The sequence below is a fragment of the Lepus europaeus genome, chromosome 11 (genome assembly GCF_033115175.1).
Source record: "Lepus europaeus isolate LE1 chromosome 11, mLepTim1.pri, whole genome shotgun sequence".
NCBI classification, from domain to species: domain Eukaryota; kingdom Metazoa; phylum Chordata; class Mammalia; order Lagomorpha; family Leporidae; genus Lepus; species Lepus europaeus.
Genome location: NC_084837.1, coordinates 80981674 through 81006952, shown reverse-complemented (window position 1 = coordinate 81006952; position 25279 = coordinate 80981674). Strand labels below are relative to the sequence as shown.

At 48.4% G+C, this 25279-nt stretch overlaps 1 protein-coding gene across 1 annotated transcript in view; it reads left to right on the top strand.

Annotated features, from left to right (window-relative positions):
• The first annotated feature begins 3063 nt into the window (after positions 1-3063).
• The window catches only part of MYO1E (myosin IE), a 226331-nt gene continuing 204115 nt past the window's right edge, over positions 3064-25279 (top strand). Inside the window, exon 1 of the mRNA XM_062206033.1 lies at positions 3064-3403. Coding sequence (XP_062062017.1) covers positions 3401-3403 — 3 coding nt within the window. The 5' untranslated portion in view covers positions 3064-3400. The remainder of the gene's footprint in view (positions 3404-25279) is intronic.

Sequence of the window (25279 nt, the reverse complement as noted above, 5' to 3'; positions counted from 1 at the left end):
ATCTGGAGAGTGAAACAGCAGATGGCAGCTCGCTGTCTCTCTGCCTTAAAAAAAAAGAAGAAAGAGAGAGAGAGAGGAAGGAATGAAGGAAGGAAGGAAGGGAGGAAGGAAGGAAGGAAGGAAAGGAGGGAGGGAGGGAGGGAGGGAAAGAGAGAGAGAGAGAGAGAGAGAGAGAGAGAGAGAGAGAGAGAAAGGCCAAACTTCTAATTCAGGTTTATATGCCACTAAATCTCATAATGTAAGCTCTACTTAGACACACACACACACACACATCTGGAAATAAACACACACACACATATCTAGAAAGGGGTTATAGTAAAAAAAAAATCACAAAAAATAAACATGCACCTGCCTGCTTGGGGCCAGCACAGCAGGTGGATGCCTGCTTCCCATATGAACATCAGTTCAAGTCCCAGCTGCTCTACTTCTGATCCAGCTGCCTGCTAATGCGCTTGTGGAAGCAGGGGAAATGGCCCAAGTGCTTGGGCCCCTGTCTTCCATGTGGGAGACCCAGATGAGTTCCAAGCTCCCGACTTCTCTGCCTGCCTCAACCCTGACCATTGCAGCCATTTGGGGGTGAACAAGCAGACAGAAGATCTCTGTCTCTCTCCGTCTCCTGCTCTCTATGCAACTTTGCCTTTCAAATAAATACATATAAATCTTCATTTTTTAAAAAAAGTCCTGCCTGTCAGAGTTGGGGAGTAGCACTTAAAGTTGGAAAGAGATTATTGGGGACAGATAAACCATTTTTTAAAAGTTTTAAAAAAACTCAAATGATGATAAAATTGATAAATAGTATCAAGGTAGTTTTTGGCAAATGCAAGGGTGATTGATTGGGGCTAGTGCTGTGCAGAGTATGCTAAGCCTCTGCCTGTGGTGCTTATGGGTGCTGATTCCTGTCCTGCCTGCTCTACTTCCTATTCAGCTCTCTGCTATGGCCTGGGAAAGCAGTAGAAAGTGGCCCAACTGCTTGGGCCCCTGTACCCGCGTGGGAGACCCAGAAGAAGCTCCTCGCTCCTGGCTTCAGATCAGCCCAGCTTTGACCATTACGGCCATTTGAGGAGTGAACCAGTGGATGGAAGACCTTTCTGTCTCTCCCTCTCTCTATCCATAACTCTGCCTCTCAAATAAATAAATAAAATCTTTTTTTTAAAAAAGAAGATAATCATTGGGTTATTAAATAGATTTTCAGTGTTTCATTACATCTTTGGATTAAATTTGAGCAAAGCAACATGTCTTTGCCTGTATATTTTGAAGCCTTTGTCAATCCAACTGTTAATCATGGTTGACCTTGTCTGGCAGATGTGTTAGGTATTGTGTCATTTCCAACACAAGTAAAATTTCTTGTGTACTACCAGTAAGCCACTTACTACTAGTAAACTCAAATTTCTCTTTTGGCAACCTACATTTCTCTTTTGATAACCTAAAGTAGATGCTAAAATACTGATAGTATTAAATTTTTAAAATTATTTATTTAGATTTTCTTGAAAGGCAGAATGAAAACAGAGAAAAAGAGAGAGAGAGAGAGAGAGAGAGGAAGGGAGAGAAAGAGAGAGATCTCTCATCTTCTGGTTCACTTCTGAAATGCCCAGAATTCTATCTGGGTTTCCTGAGCCAAGTCAAAGCCAGGAGCCAGGAGCTCCTTTCGGGTCTCCAACGTGGATGCAAGGGCCCAAGCACTTGGGCCATCTTCCACTGTCTTCCTGGGTGCATTAGCAGCGAGCTGGACGGGAAATGGAGCACCTGGACTCTACCGGGTGCCCCTCTGGGATGCCGGCATTGGAGGCCGAGGCTTAACCTTCTATACCGCAGCCCTGGCCCCACACCCACTGCCAATTACTCCCATCTTCCCTCCTGCAAGTTCCTGGAAAACCACTAATCTACTTTTTGTCTGCACATACTATCCTACTCTCCACTTGCACAGGAACGTAATTACACGGCAAGCGGTGCTTTGCGCCTGGCTCCTTTCCCTCCAATGTTAGCAGCGTTTGTCGGTTGCAGCGCTTCACCCTGCTGAAGGCTGAGTGACATTCTGCTGCACGGGCTGCCCTGCCCTGCCCTCCCAACTTTCTAGGCATGATGATGTTTAACACCCTGCCAAGTCAGCCATCCTGTCGTCAGGCCGAGGACTACAAGGGATTAAATAAACCATCGTTAAGTCATCATTTGCTCCCTCGTTTTTCTATGCCCTGGAGTTTTCAAATCTTATCTTCCATAGATTTCAGGGCAGCCTGGTGGTGATCCACCGGGTCTCCCTCCTCAGCCCCCCAGGTAGTGAGCTCTCCCTCCCTGCCATTATTCCAGGGGTTCTGCTCTGTCCCCACCCCCACCTTCTCCTGGCCCACCTGGTTTCCTGTAACCTGACACTCCGGAATAACGCACTTGCGCAGCCCTGATTGCTTTGAGCAGATACGCATTCCTGGAGGTTGGGTACGTTTTCTTCCCACCTATCTCCTCCTGGTCCCTCTGCTAGGTGCGTGTGCAACTTCTCCCCCCAAAACGCCTTCCTTTGTGTTCCGAGGAATGTCAGGTACAAGGCGGGGTGAGGGTGGGGGTGATTATTTTTGACTTTCCTCACAACCCAGACGTAGGAAAGAAAAAGGATTTCCTTTGGGCTGCTGCCATGACTCTGATCCTTTATGTTGATAAAATATTTCCTTCTTGAAAAAAAAAAAAAAAGTCTAAGACAATCACGCCACTTCAGCTCGGACGCTAACTGTAACTTTCAAAAAAAGACAAATTTTTTTTTAAAACAAGAAAGAAACTTAAAAAGGAATAGGAGGGCTTTGTTGCTTTTTCACAGAGGGTTTCCTTTCCAACCGTCCCGGGCTTGCCACCGGGAGCGAGCCGGGTCCGCGGCGTTGCTGGGAGGCTGGCGCGGCCGGCGGACTACAGGATCCAGAGGGCCTTGGCCACCGCAGCAGCCGCTCGCTCGTTGGCTACCGCCGGTTCCCTGAGGAGTGACGCGGCCAAAACAAAGCCTGATTGGCCGGGTCTGGGCTGAATTCTCCATTTATGGACAGATCGCCCGGCCCGAGCCGAGCCTCAGCCTGAGGAGTACGGATTAAGTGCTGGAAGAAAGAGGAGCGAGGCAGCCGCGCCGAGCGCAACCGACTCCGTGAGGCGAGCGGCCGCCGCCGGGTCCCGGGGGACCCCAGCCCTCTGCGCAGCATGCGCCCCGCCTGCTAGGGCGCCCCCGTCTCGCCCTCACCTAGCGCCGCCGATCCCGCCTGGATGCCGTCCCCGCTAGGTTCCCATTGGCTCCTGTGAGTGCTTGGGTGTCGGGAGCCTGGTTGTGGCGACGGGAACCAACTTTTGAAGTTCGCCCAGGAGCCTGCGTTCCAGCCTCAAGCTCCCGGGCACCCGAAGCGGCGGAGGCGCGACCGCGACGCGAGTCACCATGGTGAGTGGACCGCGCTGCGTCCCCCCGGGGCGCCCGGCTCTGGCACCGGGCAGAGAGCCCCGGAGCGCGGCACCCACCTTGGGCGCGCTGCCCGGGCCCCGGGCGGAGAAGCTGGACGCGGGAGCCGGCACGTCGCGGACTCTCTGTCTGCTGCTGCTTTCCGAAACCCGGCAGTGAGAGCGAGGGGGCCAAGGAAAACTTTTCCTTCAAGTCGCTTGCTGCGTCGCGCAACTTTTCGGTGGCCGGCTCTTGCTATGGCTGCCAGCCGTGGGCAGCCCGAGCCTGGGCACATCTGGTTGCCGAGGCACGGATCTCCTCCTGCCTGCCGGGAAGGTGGGGTCCTGGCCGGCCGCCGCGAAGTTCGCGTCCCCTCCCGGCGGCGGGCACCGTCGCGGGCTGCCTCCCCGGCGGGGGCGGCCCGGCTGCGCCCGCAGCTGTCCCGCCTGGCACCGGCCCGGCGGCGGCGGGGGCGGCCCCGGCCGGCCTGGGCGAGGGAGCCGCGCGGCCGCACAAAGGCGGGCGGGGGCGCCAGGTAGCGCGATCACCTGGCGGTGGCCAGGCTGCTGAGAGAGAAAGTGACCCGGGCGCAGCCAGGAGCCACGCGGGCCTTAGGATCCGTGCGTGGGGGGCGCGGGCGGCCGAGTAAACACGTCGGGTGGTGGGGGGACCCCACCCCGTCCCAAGTGCGAGGTGGCCGGGACGTCCGGGGGTGTGGTGAGCGGCTCGCACCGGGAGGAGTCCGGAACGGGATTATTCCGTCCTCCTTGGCGTTCGGGCGTCTGTGGCATTGGCTGCTGCTTTCGCCGCCTCGCCGGTGACTTTTTCCAAGCTCTACCCTCCCTTGCCTCCGGGTAACTCTCGCCACCTCCCCCGGGTGTTGGTGTGTTGGGTGTTGGTGTGGTGCACTTTTCTGTCCGAGGCACAAAAAGCAAAGTCTCTGGGGGAGATGGGCAACCCACCAGAAATAAAAAAGTGCTGCTTCCAGGCGGTCCCGTACTTGCGTCGTTTCTGACGATCCTGATTAGGTGGGTGAACTGGTCCTCCTCTGCTCTGCTGTTGTTTGATGCCCGTGAACGTGAGTTTGTTAAGTCAGAGCAGAGCGCTCGTTTTAAAAATCTATATCCTGAGGGATCGACGCAGCTCACCAGAGCATCGCTTGACCCTGCTGGTGCAAAAGGATGATTAAAAGCCAAAAGAGAAACCTTTAAAAGGCACCCTTGACCAACACTTTGGCTTTTTACCTAGTCCAAAATGGGTCATCTTGGCCCCAATCTAAGAGAGAGAGTTGATCTGTGAGTGCATTTCCTTTTGCAGTTTCGAGACTTCACAAGCCTGCCTGCTTCACATTTTTGGGGCGCCCCTAAAGAGAACCATTTAAGGGTGCTTGGGTCTGGGTGGAGCTACCAAGTCGTGGGGCATCAGGCCGCCTGATAGCCCTGCAACTTTAGAATCGCTGTAATTATTTTCCATGGTTCAATATTTCTAAAAAAAAAAAAAAGAAAAGAAAAAGAAAAAGAAAAATCAATGTGCTTATGTCAAGAGCTTCCAGGATCTTACTGAATTTAACTCCCTAAGTGGTGCCTTGAGAAAATTAACTTTCCCTCCAGAAGCTCATTTTTTATTTTTCGGGCTTATGGGTTGCAGGAGAACCTCAGAAACTCCATGCCGGGTTTGACTCCGCTTCTAGCACAGTAGATGGTTGGCCAGGTGGATGCCGAGGAGGCGTGTGCAAAAGTAGAGAGAGAGGACAGGGTGTGATCACCTGTCGCTGGGCCGTCTGCCATCAGCAGAAATGGGTGTTTTGTGGGCTGCCAAGGGACTATCTGTGCATCAGATCCGGTGGCTGAGGCCACAACTCCCTGACAGAAAAGTTGAACCAGCTGGGCTGTCCTGAAATGGGAGAGTTTCCACTGATGGAGCTACTGGATCCAGAGTGATTTGCCCAAAAGTGAATGAATCATTTCTTCCCTGGCTTGAACCAGTGGAGTCTGTTCGTTAGATGTGTGACACTGCCTTAGAACAGGGCAGCAGCATTTAAAATAACTGAGACCCCAGTTATAATAGTTAATGTTCGTGACAGAATCCGTCAGGCCCAGTGAGGCTTCCTTCTACCTCTCTCTGGGCCTGCCCAGTGGTATCCCTGTTGCTGCTTGGAACAGGAAGGGAAGGGACATTATTGTCAGGGGGTGTGGCTGAGAATTAGCCCCAAAGGCCCTTGGCAGAGCTGCAGGAATAGCACCTGTTGTGTGTGTGTGTGCGCGTGCACGCACGTGTACACACATGCCTGCAGCGGGAGGGCGTCTTTTGGAAAGCCTAGTAACACATTAGCAAGGCTCTTCACCTGTACCCAAGGCCTTTCCAAGGCTTTTTCAGTTGTGACTCACAGGAAGGCTGTCATTTTCTGACTCACGAACACCAAATACAGCTCGTAGTTCACCTCATACCTTCCTCCTGAAAGCTGAACTTTGGGACACTTGTCCATCTTGGAAAAACAACCATACCACCAGGCAGAAGTTCGTTGCATCATTTCTTTAGGAGATGAAGAAGTGAAAAAAATTTTTTCTGTATATCTTCAGGATTTAGTGAATATTGTTTAGTAGTGTGCAAAGATCTCCTATGACATTCATGAATAGTAATTTGAGATTTCTTTTGTAGAATCTGGCTTTATCAGGATCTGCAAAGAAGTTCTGCTTTTGTGACCATGGCCAGTTTGGACTGTCTGATGGACTGAAACCCATGCCAGTAGCTCTGCTATATACCATGGGTCCAGAAATTGTGATTCATATGTGAATTAAATATGCAAAAATACTTGAAGAGAGGCAGGTATAGTGGTGCAGTGGGTTAAACCCTGACTTGGGATGCCCTCATCCCACATTTGAGTTTCAGTTCAGGTCCCAGCTCCTCCACTTCTGATCCAGCTTCCTGCTAATACACCTGTAAAAGCAGCAGATGATGCCACCCATGTGGGAGACCTGGATTGGAGTTCGTGGCTCCTGGCTTTGGCCTGGCCCAGCCCTGGCTGTTGCAGCCATTTTGGGGCATGAACCATGGATGGAAGACCTCTCTCTGCCTCTCAAATAAATAAATCTTAAAAAAATAAGAAATATTTGAATAAATCTGAATTGGCCATTACTTCAGAAAATGCACAAAATATGTTTCCTCTTCCTTACTCGAGCAGTACTTGTGAGTGAATTACAAATGTTGCACATAAATATACACAGGAATAGAGTTAAGAACTTAGAAATCTGATGGAGAGCTGACTGTTAAGTAGGTAAGTTCCTTTGCTAAAGGCATGGCGAATATTTAGAAGGTCTGGAATTATTTCCAGTTTGCTTTCGGGGAAGGTAGTCTTGTTCCTTCCCAATGACTAGTTTATTAGATTGCAAGAAGCTTCCTGGCCAAAACAACATCATGCAACCAAACAGAACTGGAAAGGAATGGAAAAAGCACTGAAATTCTGGAGGCAGGGGATTAGAGAAAGATCAGCAGTCCCGGATGGAAGAATCAGGGCAGGTGTGGGTGGGCCCTGCTAGTGGGCAGTACTTGGGGGTCAGTCCAGGGCTGCCTTCTTTTTGGGGAGAAGCCCAGTAGGAGCAGGTGGAAAGGGATGTGGGAAGCAGATAGTTGCAGAGGCCAAAAGCCACCTCCTGCACTGTTTGCTGGGAGCTATGGCTTCACCAGCGGTGACTGGAATGCCTGTGGAGGTCAGAGATTGGTTTGATGGAGCCGAGTGAATAAGGCACACATGCTCTGTGTGAAGAGGCGCCACGCCTCGCACCAAGGCCATGGTCACATCCACCATATTACCAAAGTATCTTATTTTTCAGGAGAAACTGGACATACAGATTTTCATGCCAGATCTCATATTATTTTAGAAGTGTTCTGATCATCCCTGAGGGGCCACACACCCACACCCCTCTGTAGGCCAACCGTGTGCAGCCGCTATTGTGAATCTTACTGTGGTGCCTTTGCAGCCACAGAGCTTCCTCCCATTCACTCAGCCGCAGGACTCCCTCCATTTCAGCCACATCCCCAGGAATGAAGTTAGATGGTTACTGACACATCCACACCTTCCCACCGTGTCTTCCCAGAGAGAGGTCATTGCCTGGTGATTTTGGCCCACGGGTTCTCTAAACTATTGAACTAGGGAAAATCTGCGTGTAGCCATTACTCTTTGCAGCTATGTGAACACCACTGGAGACGGCGCCATGAGCGGTGAGGCTGCAGACTGAACTGGGTCTTATCCTCAGTCCCCCTCCTCCAGGGAGAAAATGCCCTGGCTCCGAGTGTTGCACCATGGACTATTGCACGGTACTCCCTTCACAGTTGCATCTCATGAATGCGAGGTCTGTTTGAGGAGTTATCCCTTAGGGCTAGATAGTGAGCAGCATCGAGCACTGTTATGACTTGGAATATGACTGTTTGCTCCTGTCCTGGGCTCCTGTGAGCTTCGATGAAAGAAAGCACATGTAGTACTTTGCATATCTTGATAAGAACTTATGAAAGCTCTTTTCATCAGCTTTGAAAGCAGAACTATTTGAAACCTGAGTACACATGCAAGATATTAGGTGCTTCATGGTGGGCTATTATAGGAATTATGTACACTCATGCTTTTCCAAGTTTGAATCATCTACTGTTGTTGTTGTTGTTTTTAATAAAGATGCAACAACTTGTGCTTTTACCATTATGTGATTAAAAATAAGTTTCTGACTGGTGGATTTTAATATTTATATTTTTTATTACCTTGCTTGGACTTGATATTTATAGAGAAAATAAGGGGCTAAAAGTTAAATGCCAAAGGAATTAAAAATAAACATCTCAGCCTTGTAAGCACATTCTGTAATAGCGGTAAACAAATATGTTTTGAATCTCAACTTCAGAGTTTATGTTGGCAGAGATAAAGGGTTTTGGGCATCCTAGCAAAATATTTTTTTACATATCTTTTTGACAGCCACACTTGAGAGAAGCAGAACTGTAAGAGTTGTCCCTAAGATAATAATAATATGGACTTTCACAAGCCATAAAGCTTACACTGTACGTGGGACCAGACTTGGTCTTCCCTTGAGTTGCTACCATCAGAACAATGCCATTACCCTGTTCAGTGCACTTAGGAATAATTGTTTATGAGTTCCTTTATGGCCTAAAGGACTAGTCTCAGCCTGATCACTCATCCAACTCACCAGACTTTGTACCAGGTTCCTTTCAGTTGTTTCTGGGAGTTACACTCTGCCTCAAAAGGGCAAAAATTAGCCTCACTGAAGATGTACAACCTTATGTCCAGCAAGTTGTGTCCTGATGGGGTCCATACCCTCCTGGCTGTCCAGAGCTGCAATGTGTTTGCTTAAAATTCATTCATGCACCTTTATAATCATATGCTGTGTTGTAGAAAACCAACAGAGAGCTTCACAATTCTATCCTATGCCCTTGTTTTTGACTCAATAGAGAAGTCTAAAGAGGTTAAATAATCACCCAGGTCTTGTGGCTAGTGGATGGCAGAGTTCGCATTTTCTGATCTCTGTCTAATAAGGTTCTTCCCACCAAGCAGTGGTGGATTAGAGCCTGTTTTCTCAAGTGTCTAGACACGACCAAGTAGTTTTCCTTCCAGGACCCTTCATGAATCCTGCTAGGAGATGGAAGACTCTTATTTATTTTTGATTCATGACTGTGAAAAACAAATTTAGAAGAAGTTACCTGTAGTGTCATTATACTCTAGCATGATAGTTATTTTTGTCTTTGGGTTTCCTTCCAATGTATGCAAACCCACTTTGTTTTTATATTGTTGTATATTGAGCAAATATATCATCCAGGCTGTGTATTTTCCACTTGTTCTAGAACTCCTTCCCCTTAATAAGCATATGTATAGTATTCTGGTGGAGGTATTATAATCCAATATAGTTGGCTACCCAAATCATAACTATACAAAAAGCTTCTCCACAGAGGTGTTTAACCTCATAAGTGTGGAATTGGAGCAGCTGGGCAGGTTTGGGATACACAGTCCACACTCATAGGTCCAGGCCCAAAGCTGTCTACTAGGGCTGGGTGCCCACATGCCCCAGATACTGCCAGGGTCTCAAGGATGTTCCAGAGAGGGTCTTTGGTGCTCTCCGCCCTCTGAGCTGAAAGGTGCTCCCTCCAGACTGTCACAGCCCTTAACACAATGCAGGTGGGCACTGTTGGGGTCCCTGAAGTGCTGCAGAGCTGATGAGGGCACAGGAGAGAAGCCACAACCCTGAGCTGGCGCCCTCACTGGCCCCGCAGGCCTTGAAGGATGCTCGTGCTTTTCCCACGTGGCTCTGGTCAGTGCCAAGGCCTCAGCCTTTCGTGCAACTGGAGCTGGACTTGTGGCTCTCGACAGGAGGAAGAACTTTGATGGGGCTCAGTCACTGCCACTGTCTTGTCTGAGAAGTCACACAGCTGGCTCAGGGTGTGACGCTGGTCGTCTGGGGTACAGGGCCCAGGGCTTTGCTGCTCTTTGTGCCTCCTGGGGTAGGAACCACCTGACCTTGCCCCATGCTGCCATCCAGGTCTGTTGTCTCTACCATGATCAGGCCTGACAGCGGGCACCTGCCGCCATCCCTCCACACGCAGCTCTTCACCTTCCTCTTGGTCTCTGGGGCCTTGTTCAAGATGGCCTCGGGGCTGGACAGGAGGGCCAACCAGGGTGGGGTCGGGTAGGGGGAGCAGCATTATCCTTTGAAGCTTAGTCTTCCAGCAGTTGGTTTTCTAGCTTCTTCCACAAAGGCCACTGTCTCCCACTCCTCCTCTCTGCCCGCCTTGACTGACAGATGGTGCAGCATGGCCTCCAAGTTCACTCAGGTCCTTGAGCCCCTGTAGGCTTGCTAGGGCCTCCTCCCCTGCTTGCCGCCCTTGCTCCAGTTCTCCAATGGCTTCATGGCGTTAAGCTCCTCGTCCTCCTCCTCCTGAGCCTTCGTCTCCTCTTCGTCTGGGAGCTTCTTGGCTTGGAAGTGCTGCGTGACTCGGCACTCTGTAGTGCAGTCTGGGTTTCCAGGGATCTGCCTAGAGAGTCCTCTGTTCCAGGCAGCAGGTGCACTTGATGTGGAAGTGGAAGATGGGCAGGCCCAGGCCGCCCTCCTTCCGCACTGCCTCGTGGCCTGGGTCCACTTCTTCCCCTTGTAGATGTGCCCTCCACGTGTCTTCCTGCTCCCGTGGAAGGAGGCCATCCACCACACCTTGGCCTGCCAGTCTCCGCAGAGCTGGAGTTTGGGGGTCTTTGATGGCGTGGGGCGGGTGGTATTTAACACTTCTCACTCTGACACCTTTGCCTCCGTGTCCCTTCACCGGCTGTACTGTACTGGTACAGCCCCGTCTTCACGAGTCCCCTTTACTTCCGGTAACATCACTTCCTTCAAGAACCACCCCACCCTTTAAGATTTATTTATTTATTTTTGAAAGAGAAGGAGAGACAGAGAACTTCCATCTGTTGGTTCACTCCCCAGATGGCAGTAACATCTAGATGGGCCAGGCTGAAGCCTGAAGCCAGAACCAGGAGCGTCTTTCACCTCCCATATAGGTAGCAGGGGCCTAAGTACAACGGCCAACCTCTGTTGCTTTTCCCAGGCCATTAGCAGGGAGCTGGATCGGAAGTGGAGCAGCTGAACTCAGACCGGTGTCCATATGGGATGCTGGTGACACAATCAGCAGCTTACCCACTGTGCTGCCATGACGCCTCAATACCAACTCCCTTGAAGCCTTTTTTATTTTCCATCCTCGGCATACACAGACTGTCTTATTCCTTGGTTCCTTTCCTATCCCTGCCCATCAAGTTTTGAGCGCTGTTCTCTTTCCTCTGGAATTGCAACCTTAGAAGTACAAAATTGCAAGCTTGGTAGTGCGAATTAAAAGTTCTGGTTATTTATGTATTTGGATAAGGGCTGAGGAGGCCCTGGGCCCCCAAAGAGTCAGCAACAGCTGATGAACATTTTGCTAGGACTTGACACGGCTGCCAGTCGCCAGGCTCCCTGTGGCACGTTCTTTTGTTCAGCAGTGTGTGTTACTCGTGCATCCTGCATGATGAGCTCTGGGCTCCTGTGCCCTCTGGACTCCTGACGGGGGTCAGTGAGGTTTTATTTGCTTTATATGTAAAAAGGAAGCCACAGCAAATATGGTAATGACAAATAGTATCATTGATTCTAGACAATATGTGCATGGATGGTTCTTTGTTATTCTCTATCGTTTTAACATTTTTTTCCACTTAAGAAAAAAAAAAAAATACCTGTGAACACAGTTCTTCCTATAATTTTAATGAGTTCATAGACTCCTGAAGCCCATATGATGTCATTCCCAGGAGTTGTTGCAAACACTGTCTTAAGGTGAATATTAGGGGATATGGTCTGTTTAGATTTATGTCAAATTATTTTAATGACAGTTGACATACGATTATATCAACAGTAAGTCCCACTGAGTGTTGTATAAAGAACCATTAGGGTATGTGTCCCAGGATTTTCGATACATCTCAGCCACCTTTACTTGCTCTGTTGTGTCTATACTTTTTGGCGTAACCATCATTCCCAATCTTGATGGCAATTTTTTCTCATGACTTTGTACACTGGCTGGGCAGTTCCGGTTGGGGCTGGCTCATCTGATGTCTGTGGTTAGCTGGTGGCTTGGCTAGGAACTGATGATCTAGAATGGCCTCACTCACATGTCTGGGAGTTGGCCCCATTTCAGCTGGAGCAATGGCGATGACTTTGCCATGTAGCTTTTGTCACAACAGGCCTGGCTTGTTTACATATTAGTGGTCACACCACAGAATTCCTAAGACCAGCAAGAGAGTATAAGGTCCAACATACAAGCATTTTTTAAACCATTGCTTGCATCATGCTTACTATAATCCCATTGACCAAAGCAAGTCACATGGCCCAGAGTAGGTATGGGAAAGGCCGATGCCGGGGCTCAGTCACTGATTCTGATATGTACACTGCTCTTCTCCCAAGGCCCATGTACTTAGCACTGCAGATCCTCCGTATCGATGAACAGTCCATCTGATTTTACAATTGCTAGTTTTGTTGAAAAAACGGTAAAAGTGAAGCTCACAAGAAGAAAAATAATTATTTCTCTATTAAAGGAGCCCTGTGGAAACAACTAACATTTTAACTTCAGTGCAAACTTAGAGAGAGTGATGCCTTGTACCCAACCAGACTGGTCTGGATGGCATGTTGGACAGAAGGGGAGAACTCAAGCTTTGCAGGGAGGGGACACCACTTCTTGCTGCCTAATTCTGCCTTTTTAACCAGTGCTGAACTGTCTATTTGGAGAAAGGCATTCCTCACACAGACAAGAACACATTTTCCCTTCACTGAAAATCACGTCTGTTGGCCGTTAAGATGGTGATCATAGGTAACCCTGAGTCAATCCCATATTCTGTGACTCACAGACTCTGCTATCTGTGGGTTCCTCAGTAAGATGTGAATTTAGTAGGAATCCATTAGTTTTAGGTACAGGACTCAAATATCCACTAATCCAGGGCCGGCACTGTGGCTTGGCGCCAGCCCCAGAGCATTTCATCCTTACACATCTCCATATTACATTGATGTTTTTTGTTTGTTTAGGATTTATTTTATTTATTTTATTTTATTTATTTGAAAGGCAGAGTTACAGAGAGAGTTACTCTGTAACTCTGCCTTTCAAATAAATAAAATAAATCCTAAACAAACATACACACACACACACACACATATATATATATATATATAGAGAGAGAGAGAGAGAGAGAGATCTTACATTCACTGGTTCACTCCCCAAATGTGTACAACAGCTGGAGCTGGGCCATGACGAAGCCAGGAGCTTCATCTGGGTCTTCCATGTGGGTGCAGGGGCTCAAGCACTTGGGCCATCTTCTACTGCTTTTTTTTTTTTTTTAAGATTTTATTTATTTATTTGAGAGTTAGAGTTAAAGACAGTGAGAGGGAGACACAGAGAGAAAAGTCTTCCACCTGATGGTTCACTCCCCAAATGGCCGCAGTGGCCATCCAGCTAGAGCTATGCCGATCTGAAGCCAGGAGCCAGGAACTTCCTCCAGGTCTCCCATATGGGTGCAGGGGCCCAAGTCCCTGGACCATCTTCCACTGCTTTCCCAGGCCATAGCAGAGAGCTGGATTGGAAGAGGAGCAGCCGGGACTAGAACCAGCACCCATATGGGATGCCCGCGCTGCAGGTGGCAACTTTACCTGCTATGCCACAGTGCCAGCCCCTCTACTGCTTTCACAGGGGCATTAGTGGGGGCTGGATCAAAAGTGGAGCAGCTAGGAAGCTAGGACTTGAATGAGTGCCCATATGAGATGCCAGTGTTGTAGGCGACTGCTTAATCTTTTATACCACAACACCTGCCCCAACATTAACTTTAAAAAAAGAAAAGATTTTATTTACTTATTTGGGAGGTAGAGTTACAGACAGAGAGAAAGGTCTTCTATCTGCTGTTTCACTCCCCAAATGGCCACAATGGCCAGAGCTGGGCCCATCCAAAGCCAGGAACCAGGAGCTTCTTCCGGGTCTCCCACGTGGATGCAAGGGCCCAGGCACTTGGGCCGTCTCCCGTCACTGAGGGGACTACTTCAAGTCTGGTGCAGTCTCATCCGTGGGAAGATCTGGCAGTGATTTCTTGGCATCCATGGTCTTGGTGTGCAGAATGGGGTGGTTCTCCTACTCTACAGCCCTAGTTGTACTGCAGCACTACTTTTAGGTACCATTGATAGCACACGTCAGGCTATTGTTTCCTTCCTCTCATGAGTGTAAACCATGACAATGACAATGACTGCAAAAATTATACTTATTTCTCTCAATGGTCAGATACCTTTAAATATAGAACGTCAAGACAAGAATGTACTGGAGACCACTTGGGGTGCTGTCTGAAATGTTTATCTGTGTTCATATGTGCATTTTTTCCTGGGAAGAAGATTCATAAATCCCCAGAGAAGTCCCTGGTCTCCCCAAATGACCCTCTAAGGTCCAGAGAATTTAAGTGACTTGACTGTGGACTCCCAAGTTGGCTGGTCACCTGGTAAGTGACTAGTAGAGTTGCCTCTAGAATACACGTGCCTTGATGCATAGATTAGGAATCCTGATCCTAACCCTGCTTTTATGAAATGTACAAATATCAAACATAATAAAGTATTAGAGAGAAGGGAAGTTGAAAGTGATTAAATTACACTAATTTTCATAAGATTCTTATAGGTACAAAACTAATAATATGAGTTATTGTAAGGCAGTGGTAGGTGTTATTTGGTGAAAACTAACTTGATTTTTCAGAGTACTAATAAAACACAAACATAGAGTTGTAGCAGTGGTCCTGCACTTCAATTTTTAGATTTTTGTGATCATGAACAGAAATACATCTAATACAGACTTCCAGTATAAGTCAGGGACATTCACCTGTAGCTTTATGTAAATAATTGAAAGTCTACGACTTCCCTAGTGAGGATCCTTTGATAATAATTGTAAATTAATAGCGACTGACTGAAGGCAGGAAGAGGGAAATTGCCAGGCTCTGGTTGCTACACTTGGGGGAAGATTTCTGTGCTTTGTTTTCTGATACCTAGGACTAAGGTTGGGGGTATAGGAAAACTGGGGTAGCCCCTTCCAGCTCTTTCCCTCCCCTACCCCCATACCCAATCGCAGGTTCCAGCTCCTGAACCTTTCTTTCCCTACAAGACCACTTGAAGTCTCCTTCCGGCTGAGGGGCAGGACTGGAGCAGAGAGGCAGGAAACACTTTGCACCTGCTCAGAAGCGAGGAAACCTGATGAAGGCCAACTGATGCTCTCAACTGAGCACTCCCAAGGGGCTGCTCTCCTCCTCACCTCTCTGTCCTCTTTCTAGCCCTGCCTAGCACCTCTCTAAGTGTGTGGAGCTGCCAGGCCAGCGTCAGCATCAGCATGTGGAGCCTTGTCTGCTGTGCAGAGACAATGAGGCACTGTCCTCTTTGTTTGGAGCTGAGAGTCACAGTCTTTGTTTTTGTTTTTGTTTTTGTTTTTGTTTTGCAGCAATTGTATGTAAGTGTCAGCTGGTATAGGTGTGTCTTACATACTCCTGAGCAAGGTTCCACCACTTATTAAGTTCCATGGTATCTACCTCTGCCATGTGGTTTCAGTCCACCTTGTGCTTTGTTTCTCAACTAGATCTATCAGTTGTATTCAGCCATTTGATCTTTCACATCCAGCTTGAGTGTTCTCCACCTTCAGCCTGTGTCTGGCTGGAGTCAGTTCCCCCCCTTTCTCCATCCTAGTGGTCTAATTCTACTTTGGGGCCAGTCTCAATTCCACCTTCTTGATGAGTCTTCAAAATTCTGTGACACTTCAATGGCAAAGGTTATATGACTGTTTATGCATATCATGGTTTATCTTCCCCTCTCATCAATTGCTTTTCAGGTAGAGTCTTTTTCTCTGTGTTTTTTTTTTTCCCCATGAACACTTGACTTTTTTTTAAAAAAATCTTTATTTATCATCTACTTGAAAGAGAGAGAGAGAGAGAGAGAGAGAGAGGTGTCTTCCATTCTCTTATTCCCCCAAATGTCCACAGCATGCAGAGCGGGGCCAGGCTAAAGCCAGGAGCCGGGAACTTCATACAGGTCTCCTACGTGCATTTCAGGAGCCCAAACACTCGACCCATCATCTGCTGCCTCCCAGGATGCACTGACAGGAAGCCAGATGAGAAGCAGAGCAGCCTGGACTCAAACCAGCACTCCGAGATGGGATGTGGGCACCCCAGTTGTGGCTTAATCTGCTGTGCCGTAACGATCATGCTTGTTCAACTTTGAATCCCAACTTCTCTCATTTCCTGCGAGTTGTCTTGTGACCATACTTAGGTATACAATGCTGTTTTAATCATGGAAAAATGCTTGTATTTCCTTCTGCTGTGGGTGAGTAGACATTCTTTAAAACTGCCCGGCACATGTTCATCTTGAGGAACTAGAGTAGAGCAAGCACGGTGACGCGCTCTTAAAATCCACTCTAGCAAACTGCTGCCCTTGGCTCCTCAGCTAACAGAAAGATACAGGAGTGGGGAAAGCACCCTGGGACTGAAATGCCATCACGGCCTTTGATTTTCAGCAGAATGACAATGGATGGAGCTCTCTCATGTGTAGGTGTTACTCCTCTCTCCCTTTGGAGTGCCCTTCGTGAGGGTGAAGAGTTAGGACAAGGAGGAGAGATGGACAACAATATGTAAAATGCACCTGCGTGCTGAGTTGCTCATCCCCAGAAGGCGGTGGATAGCAGCCTGTCATCCTGGTGCATTTCCGCACTCACCATGCAGCCATAATATCCATAATGTCCAATGCGGACAGTTCCCCCTACAGCTGCTTAGGAACCCGAGAAGGAAGACAGTTCTCCCAGAAAGTGGAAATCTGTTGTCTGTGTTGCTGTGGTTTTCACAAGTTCAAGACATAGGCAACGACAATAGAGGGAGGAAAGAATTGAACGAATCGATAGGGGATTTTATTTATTTTATTATTATTTTATTTGATAGGCAGAGTTGCAGAGAGGCAGAGAAAGAAAGCGGTCTTCCATCCGCTGGTTCACTCCCCAAGATGGCCGCAATGGCTGGAGCTGCATTGATCCGAAGCCAGGAGGCAGGAGCCTCTTCCAGGTCTCTCACAGGGGTGCAGGGGCCCAAGGACTTGGGCCATCTTCTACTGCTTTCCCAGGTCATAGCAGAGAGGTGGATCGGAAGTGGAGCAGCTGGGACTCAAACCAGTGTCCATATGGGATGCTGGCACTGCAGGCGGCAGCTTTACCCACTACACCACAGTGCCGGCCCCACCACATGCCTTTTTATTGCGTGTGCTTTTGGAGAACAGGTAGCTTTCAGAGTTTTGAGATCCATAGGTCATCCAGCAACTGAAAATATCAGTGTCCTCCTGAAATCTGTGGGCCGGAACTCCTCAAGTAACCAAATTGGCAGATTTGCCCTTTTTTTTGGAGGCTGTTTTGAATGCTCAGCTCCAGGTGGATGGATGAGGTGTTCCAAGGTCTACCAAAGTGTAAGAGATAGCTTCCCATGTGAGTGGCAGGAGAGGAGGTGGGAGGCATCCAGGTATTCTTGGGGTCACCCTTTTCAGCATTTGGAGTAAGGAGTTTTGAGTGGCTTTGAGTGCTAAGACACGCAAGTGGGGGCCCTGGTGCCAGTGGAGCTAGCCGGTCGGAGTGATATTCGTTCAGTCAATACTTGTTGTTCTGTCCTGCTTGACTGGGAACTCCTGAAGGAGACGTTGTTGTGCTCGCGGCTCATTTTTGAGTTTCCGTCACCCAGAATGCAACGTCTGGCATCTGGTGAAATCAGCAGCTTTGTGGGATAGAACCAAACTGCTCCCTTCCGGAGAGAGCCACACACTGTCCAAGTGAACTTGGCCACAGCCAGGCAGCCGCTAGTGAGCGAGTGATTGATTGATCAGAGTCAGTGGATTGTAAACTGGAAATGTTTTTTCAAAGATAAAAATAGCCCTCTCTGATAAACCCACTAGGGCTTCCTTTTAAGTTTTCTTTTACTAGAACAGGATATCGGTGGTTTCGCCTGAGCTCTGCCAGGAGGTCGTGACTGCAGAGGGACGCTGGGTAGGCTGGTCTGGCTTCTGTATCAACCTCTTCTTTTCTTCCAACTCCCGTGTCCACTAAAGGGGCTCGTGACACAGTGCCACACAAGCAGTCTTGCCTTGTCCGCTGCAAGGGATGGGCAGAAATGGAAACAAAATTCTCTGTGTTCCTTTCCATCCCAGAGATCCTGAAGGAGCCATTCCAATTCAGGTGTCCACCACCCTGCCCAGAGGTGGTGGGCTGTTCCGGCCAGTGCTGCCATGCAAGGCCAGGGTGACCTATGACCTTGAGTTGGAAGAGGGGTGAGGCTGTTTTTGTTGATACCAAACAGCACTGCCAGATGTACAGATAGGATAAGAAGATTTCCCTGGCTCAGCTGGACGTGCTGTGAGATTCCCTGGCTGCACTTGCATCTGTTCTGGTTAGAAGAGAATTGACTGCCTTTTTGTTTCTCCTTAAGCAGGCCAACGGCTCTCCTGCCTGAGAGAGGCCAGATAATCTCACTGGAGACTGGCTAATAGCTTAATTGTTTTGTTTATTCTGCTCCTGGCAAATTCCAGGGGCTTCATTTGCATGAGAGATCTGTTTTCCTTGTGTCGGCATTTCCTTTGGTTTTGAATGGCTGTTGATGTTTGCTCTTACTGTTTTTTTTGAAAGTTCCTGGAGCCTTTCATGATTGGTGTGGCTTTCATTTTCCGCTTTTTTTTTTTTTTAAGATTTATTTATTTATTTGAAAGTCAGAGTTACATAGAGAGAAGAGAGGCACAGAGAGAGGTCTTCCATCCTCTGGTTCACTCTCCAATTGGCATCAGTCGGTGCTGCACCTATCTGAAGCCAGGAGCTAGGAACTTCTTCCAGGTCTCCCATGTGGGCTCAGGGGCCCAAGGACCTGGACCATCTTTCACTGCTCTCTCAGGCTATAGCAGAGAGCTGGATCAGAAGTGGAGCAGGCGGGACTTGAACTGGCAGCCACAAGGGATGCTGACACTGGAGGCAGCGGCTTCACCAGCTATACCACAGTGCCAGCCCCTGTGGCTTTCTCTTAAAGAGAGGTTTTTCTGGGTGTGTGGAGGAGAAAGTGAGAAAAAAGGAGAGCGTTAGAAGAAAATCATACACACTCGGTGCACACAAACTAGAGATTCTTTTGGAGGGTGATATTGATGGTGGCGTATCTATTCGCATCCTTTAGGTCGGAAGTTTAAGACATTAATGTGAGTCTTCGCCAGACAAAACGGAGGCATCCATAGAAGTTTCAAAATGTGGACAGATACCAAGGGTTTGTTTTCTCACCGTGACAACAAATTCCAAGTAGAGGACTATTCTGTCTCTTGCAGCAAGGTGTTTTTATCATTTCAGTATAAATGACACATGACTTTAGAACATACTAGGACAGTAGTTCTTCATGCAAGTAAATCAGACTTTGGGGACGGGGAAACGTGAAGATCGGAGGAGCTTAAATCTGCTCATGTTGGTTAAGTCTATGTGTGCTGCCTCCTTAGGAAGGTAATGCTTCCTTCCCCGGCAGACTGGGATTTGGGGATTTCAGAGCTAGGAAATCATGTGATAGATTTTAATGTTACGAATCACTCAGACAAATACAGGCTAATGCTATTTAGGGAAGTGTTTGCGATTATACAGGATTACATGGTGATAAAGAATTTTCAGGGGCTTGTGCTGTGGCATAGCAGGTAAAGCTACTGCCATCCCATATGGGTGCTGGTTCAAGTCCCAGCTACTCTACTTCTGATCCAACTCCCTGCTAGTGGCCTGAGAAAGGAGTGGAAGATGGCCCAAGTGCTTGGACTCCTGAACCCAGGTAGAAAACCCGGAAGGAGCTCCTGGCTCCTGGCTTTGGCCTGTCCCAGCTCTGGCTACTGTGGGCATTTGGGGAATGAACCAGTGGATAGAAGCTCTCTCTGTAACTCTGCCTTTCAAATCAATAAATCTTTAAAAAGTTTTTTTTTTCCAGTGGCTCCTCAGTTTCTCATGGTGTTCTGATTTTCATTTTATTTGATAGGTAGAGATTTAGAGAGAGAGAGAACTCTGCCATCCTCGGTTTCACTCCCCAAATGCTTGCAACAGCTGGCACTGAATCAGGCTGAAGCCTGGAGCCAGGAACTCCATCCCAGTCTCTCATGTGCACTTGAACCCTGCTGCTTCTCAGGGTCTGCATTAGCACGAAGCTGGAATCGGGAGTGGAGCTGGGACTCAAACCCGGGCCCTCTGGGATGGGATGTGGGCGTCCCAAGCGGCGATTTACTGCTGGGCCACATGCCTGCTCCTCTCTGAAGACTTAGGAGCCCTCGAGGAGCTGGGTGTGCTTCTGTGAATTTAGCAGCCTTCCGTGCAACTGGAAGGAAGAGACTGTGCTAATAAAACAAACACGGAGAACACAGTCTGTATCATTCAGCAGTGTCCAGCATTTGGGCCTCCTCTGAGGTCAGCATTATTTTCCCTGGTATACAGGTGAGGAAACAAATGCCTTAGGGAACTGAAGTGGGCGGGCATACAGGTTAAAATCGATTAGGTTTGTGAGCTGAAAGACTACGCCTTCACCACGCCCCTGTGTGACCTCATGCCCCTACCTGGCCACACCTGGGTGCCCACCAGCCAATCAGGTTAATTAACCATTCCCCTTTGGAAGTGTTTTAAAAGCCTCTCTCTTCTTTGCCCTGGCCCCTAGCCAGGAAGGGGCTGGCTCTAGCCCTGCACCCCCAGGGCACGTGGCCTTTGGGCCACCCACCCTAGGCTTCCAGGCCTAGATGCTCCTCCACGTGGCTGGTTCCTGGTGCTCAGTATGAACCCAAATTTACCTCTCTCTCTTAATAAAGCTCTCATTCTCCTATGCATCTTTTGCACTAAATAAAAGCTTAAAATGTACCATGCTGCCTCGTTTATTTATGCCGGTATTTAGAATTCTTCTCTAAATATTAGGCAAGAACCCTCTCGGGCTTATTAATATTGGGGACTTATTAATAAGCATATGGTGATATGGTATGGCACCCCAAATTCCGGTAACATGTGGCACCCCAGATGCCACCCCTGGGGAACTTTGAGGGGCCACATTTTCGTATAGATTTTAGACCTCTTTGAGGTCACCCATCTGAAGCGTGGCAGAGAGGGGTATACATTCTGGGTCACCTAAGATCTGCTTTGGAGAGGAGCTATCTTTTCCTAGACACATACATATTTAAGCTGTGGGTCCATGGATTGGCAGTGTGGGCGTCAACTGGGATATTATTAGAAGCGAAGCACTGTAGTCCCCACCTCGGGCCTCCTGGCTCTGCACTTGCCTTTTAACAAAGTCCCCAGATGATTGTGAAGCGCGGTGCCCAGGAACACCGTGGTCCAAGCCAGGTAAACAGGACACTGACGGGTGTCCCATGGGAGGTCTGATGGTTGCCCACCAGGGGATCACCTTCCAAGGACAGGGATGTAGCCAAATATTCCCAACTTTTAGAGATCTAATGAACCAGTTATCTCTCATTATCCTACGCAAGCAACAATGAAAGGGCAATTCCTTTTTTTTTTTTTTTTTTGACAGGCAGAGTGGACAGAGAGAAAGGTCTTCCTTTTTGCTGTTGGTTCACCCTCCAATGGCTGCTGCGGCCGGTGCACTACACTGATCCGAAGGCAGGAGCCAGGTGCTTTTCCTGGTCTCCCTTGGGGTGCAGGGCCCAAGCACTTGGGCCATCCTCCACTGCACTCCCTGGCCACAGCAGAGAGCTGGCCTGGAAGAGGGGCAACTGGGACAGAATCCGGCACCCCGACCAGGACTAGAACCTGGTGTGCCGGCGCCGCTAGGCAGAGGATTAGCCTGTTGAGCTTGGCGCCGGCCTATTCCTTTTTTTTTTTTTAAGATTTATTTATTTATTTGAAAGTCAGAGTTACATAGAGAGAGAAGGAGAGGCAAAGAGAGAGAGAGGTCTTCCATTTGCTGGTTCACTCCCCAACTGGCCACAACGGCAGGAGCTGGGCTGATCCAAAGCCAGGAGCCAGGAGCTTCTTCCAGGTCTCCCATGCAGGTGCAGGGGCCCAAGGACTTGGGCCATCTTCTACTGCTTTCCCAGGCCATAGCAGAGAGCTGGATTGGAATTGGAGCAGCCAGAACTTGAACTGGTGCCCATATGTGATGCCGGCACTGCAGGTGGTGGCTTTACCCACTACACCACAACGCCAGCCCCGAAAGGGCAATTCTTAGGCATGGAATCAAGGGGAAATTTCTGCTAGACTTTTCTGGAGTCAGGTTGTTCTGTAAATGAACAATTCTGGTGGTCTTCTGATGCATGCTGGGGAAGTTTTCAACCCAGAATGTCTCCTGCTTGGTTGCTGTTGATGCAAAACTTTGTGCCATAACTGATCCTTCTTACATCTCTTACATCTTACATCTTCTCTTACATCTTCTAAAGAGACCAAGAGCAGATTTTGTCAGGCCAGAGAAGGAAGAAAGAAATCCAGAACGGGAAATGCTTATAGTATGAAAAATACAGAAGGAAATTGACAGAGAGCCCGGAACTGCAGTCCTGGGGGTGGAGAGACTGTGCTTGCTTTGTTCCTCCTAAGTGGTCCTCCTTGTCCGTTCTCCTCCCTGCCCGATTCCTGCCGGTTCCCAACTCCTGTGAGTCTGTCTTCAACAGCTCTTCCTTCTTTTTCCCAGCTGTTGGCTTACCTCAGTTGGAATCTGCCTTATCTTACCGTAGGACCATCTCAGCATTTCCTTATGTGGTCCTCACGCTTTGCCCCCCTGTCATTCACAAAAACAGGGTCACCAGAATCAACTTTGCAGTAGTCACAACTTTGCACCTGCCAGTCTCACTCTGATGCTCACTCTCAGTTCCCACTGAGAATGGCCTGAAAGTCTAAATGCATTACCGTCTCAATGCAACCTGCACACAAGTTCTCTCCGTGCACCTCTGTGTCCCATGATCGCTCTGGAACATGCTCTCCACGAGGGCAGCTGGCATGCCTTGTCCCTGCTGTTAGCTTGCACACAGTATCTTCTCCAGAAATACTGACTGATCAAATGAGCCGATACTCATGTGGATGCTTTACTGGCTGGCTAGAATACATTCTCCCATCCCTTTCTTGCCGTTTCATTGATCCTTAGAGATCCAACAAAAAACTCATCTCCTGGAAGCTTTTGATTTAGAACAGAGATCATTCCCCTCTTCAAATCATAGCCCTGGTCCTGGAGTTATTTATTTGAAACTGAATGGTAGCTCAATCTTTGTTGCTATCTGTGGATGAGTCTCATGGCCCAGGTACACTGTAAACTCCTTGAGGTCAGACATGATTTGCATTTCTTCGTCCTTCCCAGAACTTATCGTCTTTCTCCTTTGGCCTCCTGCATTCCTACAGGCACCTGCCCCCTGTGCATTCCTTGCCTCTGACCGCACTTGTGATAGGCACTGTGGTTTGTCGTGGACCAGCCTCCCTGCTCCCCAGTGCCTCAGGGCAGCCACTGCATCCTTGGCTTGCTGAATGATGATGGATGCTGCCAACTGTCTGCTTTTGAGCTTCACCTACTTTCTTTTCCTTCTCCTGCTCAGTCCTGGGAACTCCCAGTTCTGGATTTCATGGTGAAGAAAAGTTAATGAACCGGTGACTCAGTGTGTGTCTCTTCCAGCTCGGGTGTGAGGTGAGTCAGTAGGCAGCAGTAGTGGTCTGCTCCGCCCTGAGGAGGAGGCAGGAGCCTGTCTGGTGATCAGAGGTTTTTTTTTCCCCCTTCATTGTTTCCTGGAACTGAGCAGAACAAATTATTTAATTCTGTACTTCAATTTTACTTTTAAAAAGGAAGTAAGAGTAGTTTACATTCTGTCTCCTGGTGGCACTGAATGTTAATAATTGAATGTTAATGAGGAAAGTAGAAAAGCTTTTGAATCCCATCACTGAGGCCATGTGCAGTGCCACACCCCGGTCATGGGGGAAGCTGTGTGTCAGAGGGCCCCCCTTTCTGAGCCTACTGCCTCCGCTCAGCGTTACAGACTGCTGTTACCAATACATTAACATTTAGCATTTTAAAAATTACTTTATTTGAAAAGCAGAGAGAGAGAGAGAATAAGAGAGAGGGAGAAGGAGCTCCCACCTTACTGGTTCACTCCCTCAAATGTTTGCAACAATTGGAGTTGGGCCAGACCAAAGCTAGGAGCCCAGAACTCAGTCCTGGTCTCCCACGTGAGTGGCAAGGATCCGATGACTGGAGCCATCACTGCTGTCTTCCAGGGTGTGCGCTAGCAGGAAGCTGGAATCAGGAGGGGGCCAGGACCGAGCCCAGGCACTCCAGTATTCCCATCAGATGCAGGCATCCTGAGTGGCATCTTAACTGCTATGCTAAATACCCACCCTTCAGCATTTTTCTAGCTAACTTATTCAAGTCCTAACCCACTAAATTCTAGGGAAACCATACCATTTCTCTCCAAATTTTTAAAAAACAGATTTTCTTTGAAAGAGTTACGTGTTGCCTGTTAAAGAAATACTTTGAAACTGGAACCGATGGACTAAGGTTAGAAATGTTCCAGAAAGAACAGATATGTCTGGCTGATCAACCTAGCCCCCAGGTTTCGCATCTTCTCATTTTGGGAGGCGTGACCAGCCGAGGTAGAGCACTTTAGCTTTCCTTAATAGGAAGTTTCTCCCCATCACAGGAAATAGACATCACCAAGTGAAATGAATTAGTAATGCATTCACTGAATTTGGGCTGGGTAGTTTGCCTATTTGAAACATTCTTTTTTTGTAAAAAAAAAAAAAAAAAGGATTTATTTTATTTATTTTGAAAGTCAGAGTTAGAGAGAGAAGGAAAGACACAGAGAGATCTTCCATCCGCTGGTTGATCTTCCATCAACTGGCCGCAATAGCTGGGGCTGGACCAGGCCCAAGCCAGGAGCCAGGAGTTTCATCCGGGTCTTACATATGGGTGCAGGAGCCCAAGGACTTGGGCCGTCTTTTGCTGCTTTCCCAGGTACATTAGCTGGAAGCTGGATTGGAAGTGGAGCAGCAGTGACTCAAACCAGCACCCATAAGGGATGCTGGCGTTTCAGGCAGCGGCTTAACCTGCTATGTCACTGCGCCGCTCCTTTGAAAAATTCTCGGCAACATTTCTGGTCTCCCTCTTCCCTTTTTGCCAGGGTAATTTAAAGGCGGCTCTGAATTGAAATTTCCTGAAGGGAGGGAGTTCAGGTCACCCTTTTGTAGAGGATAGATTGTTGGCAATGCATCATGGGGGTGGAGGAAGGTTACCCTTTGCTGCCTTTACTGGGCTAGAGGAAGCACTGCCTTGGATAGAAGCTTGCTAAATATATGATTTTATTTTATTTTTATTTTTTTTAATTTATT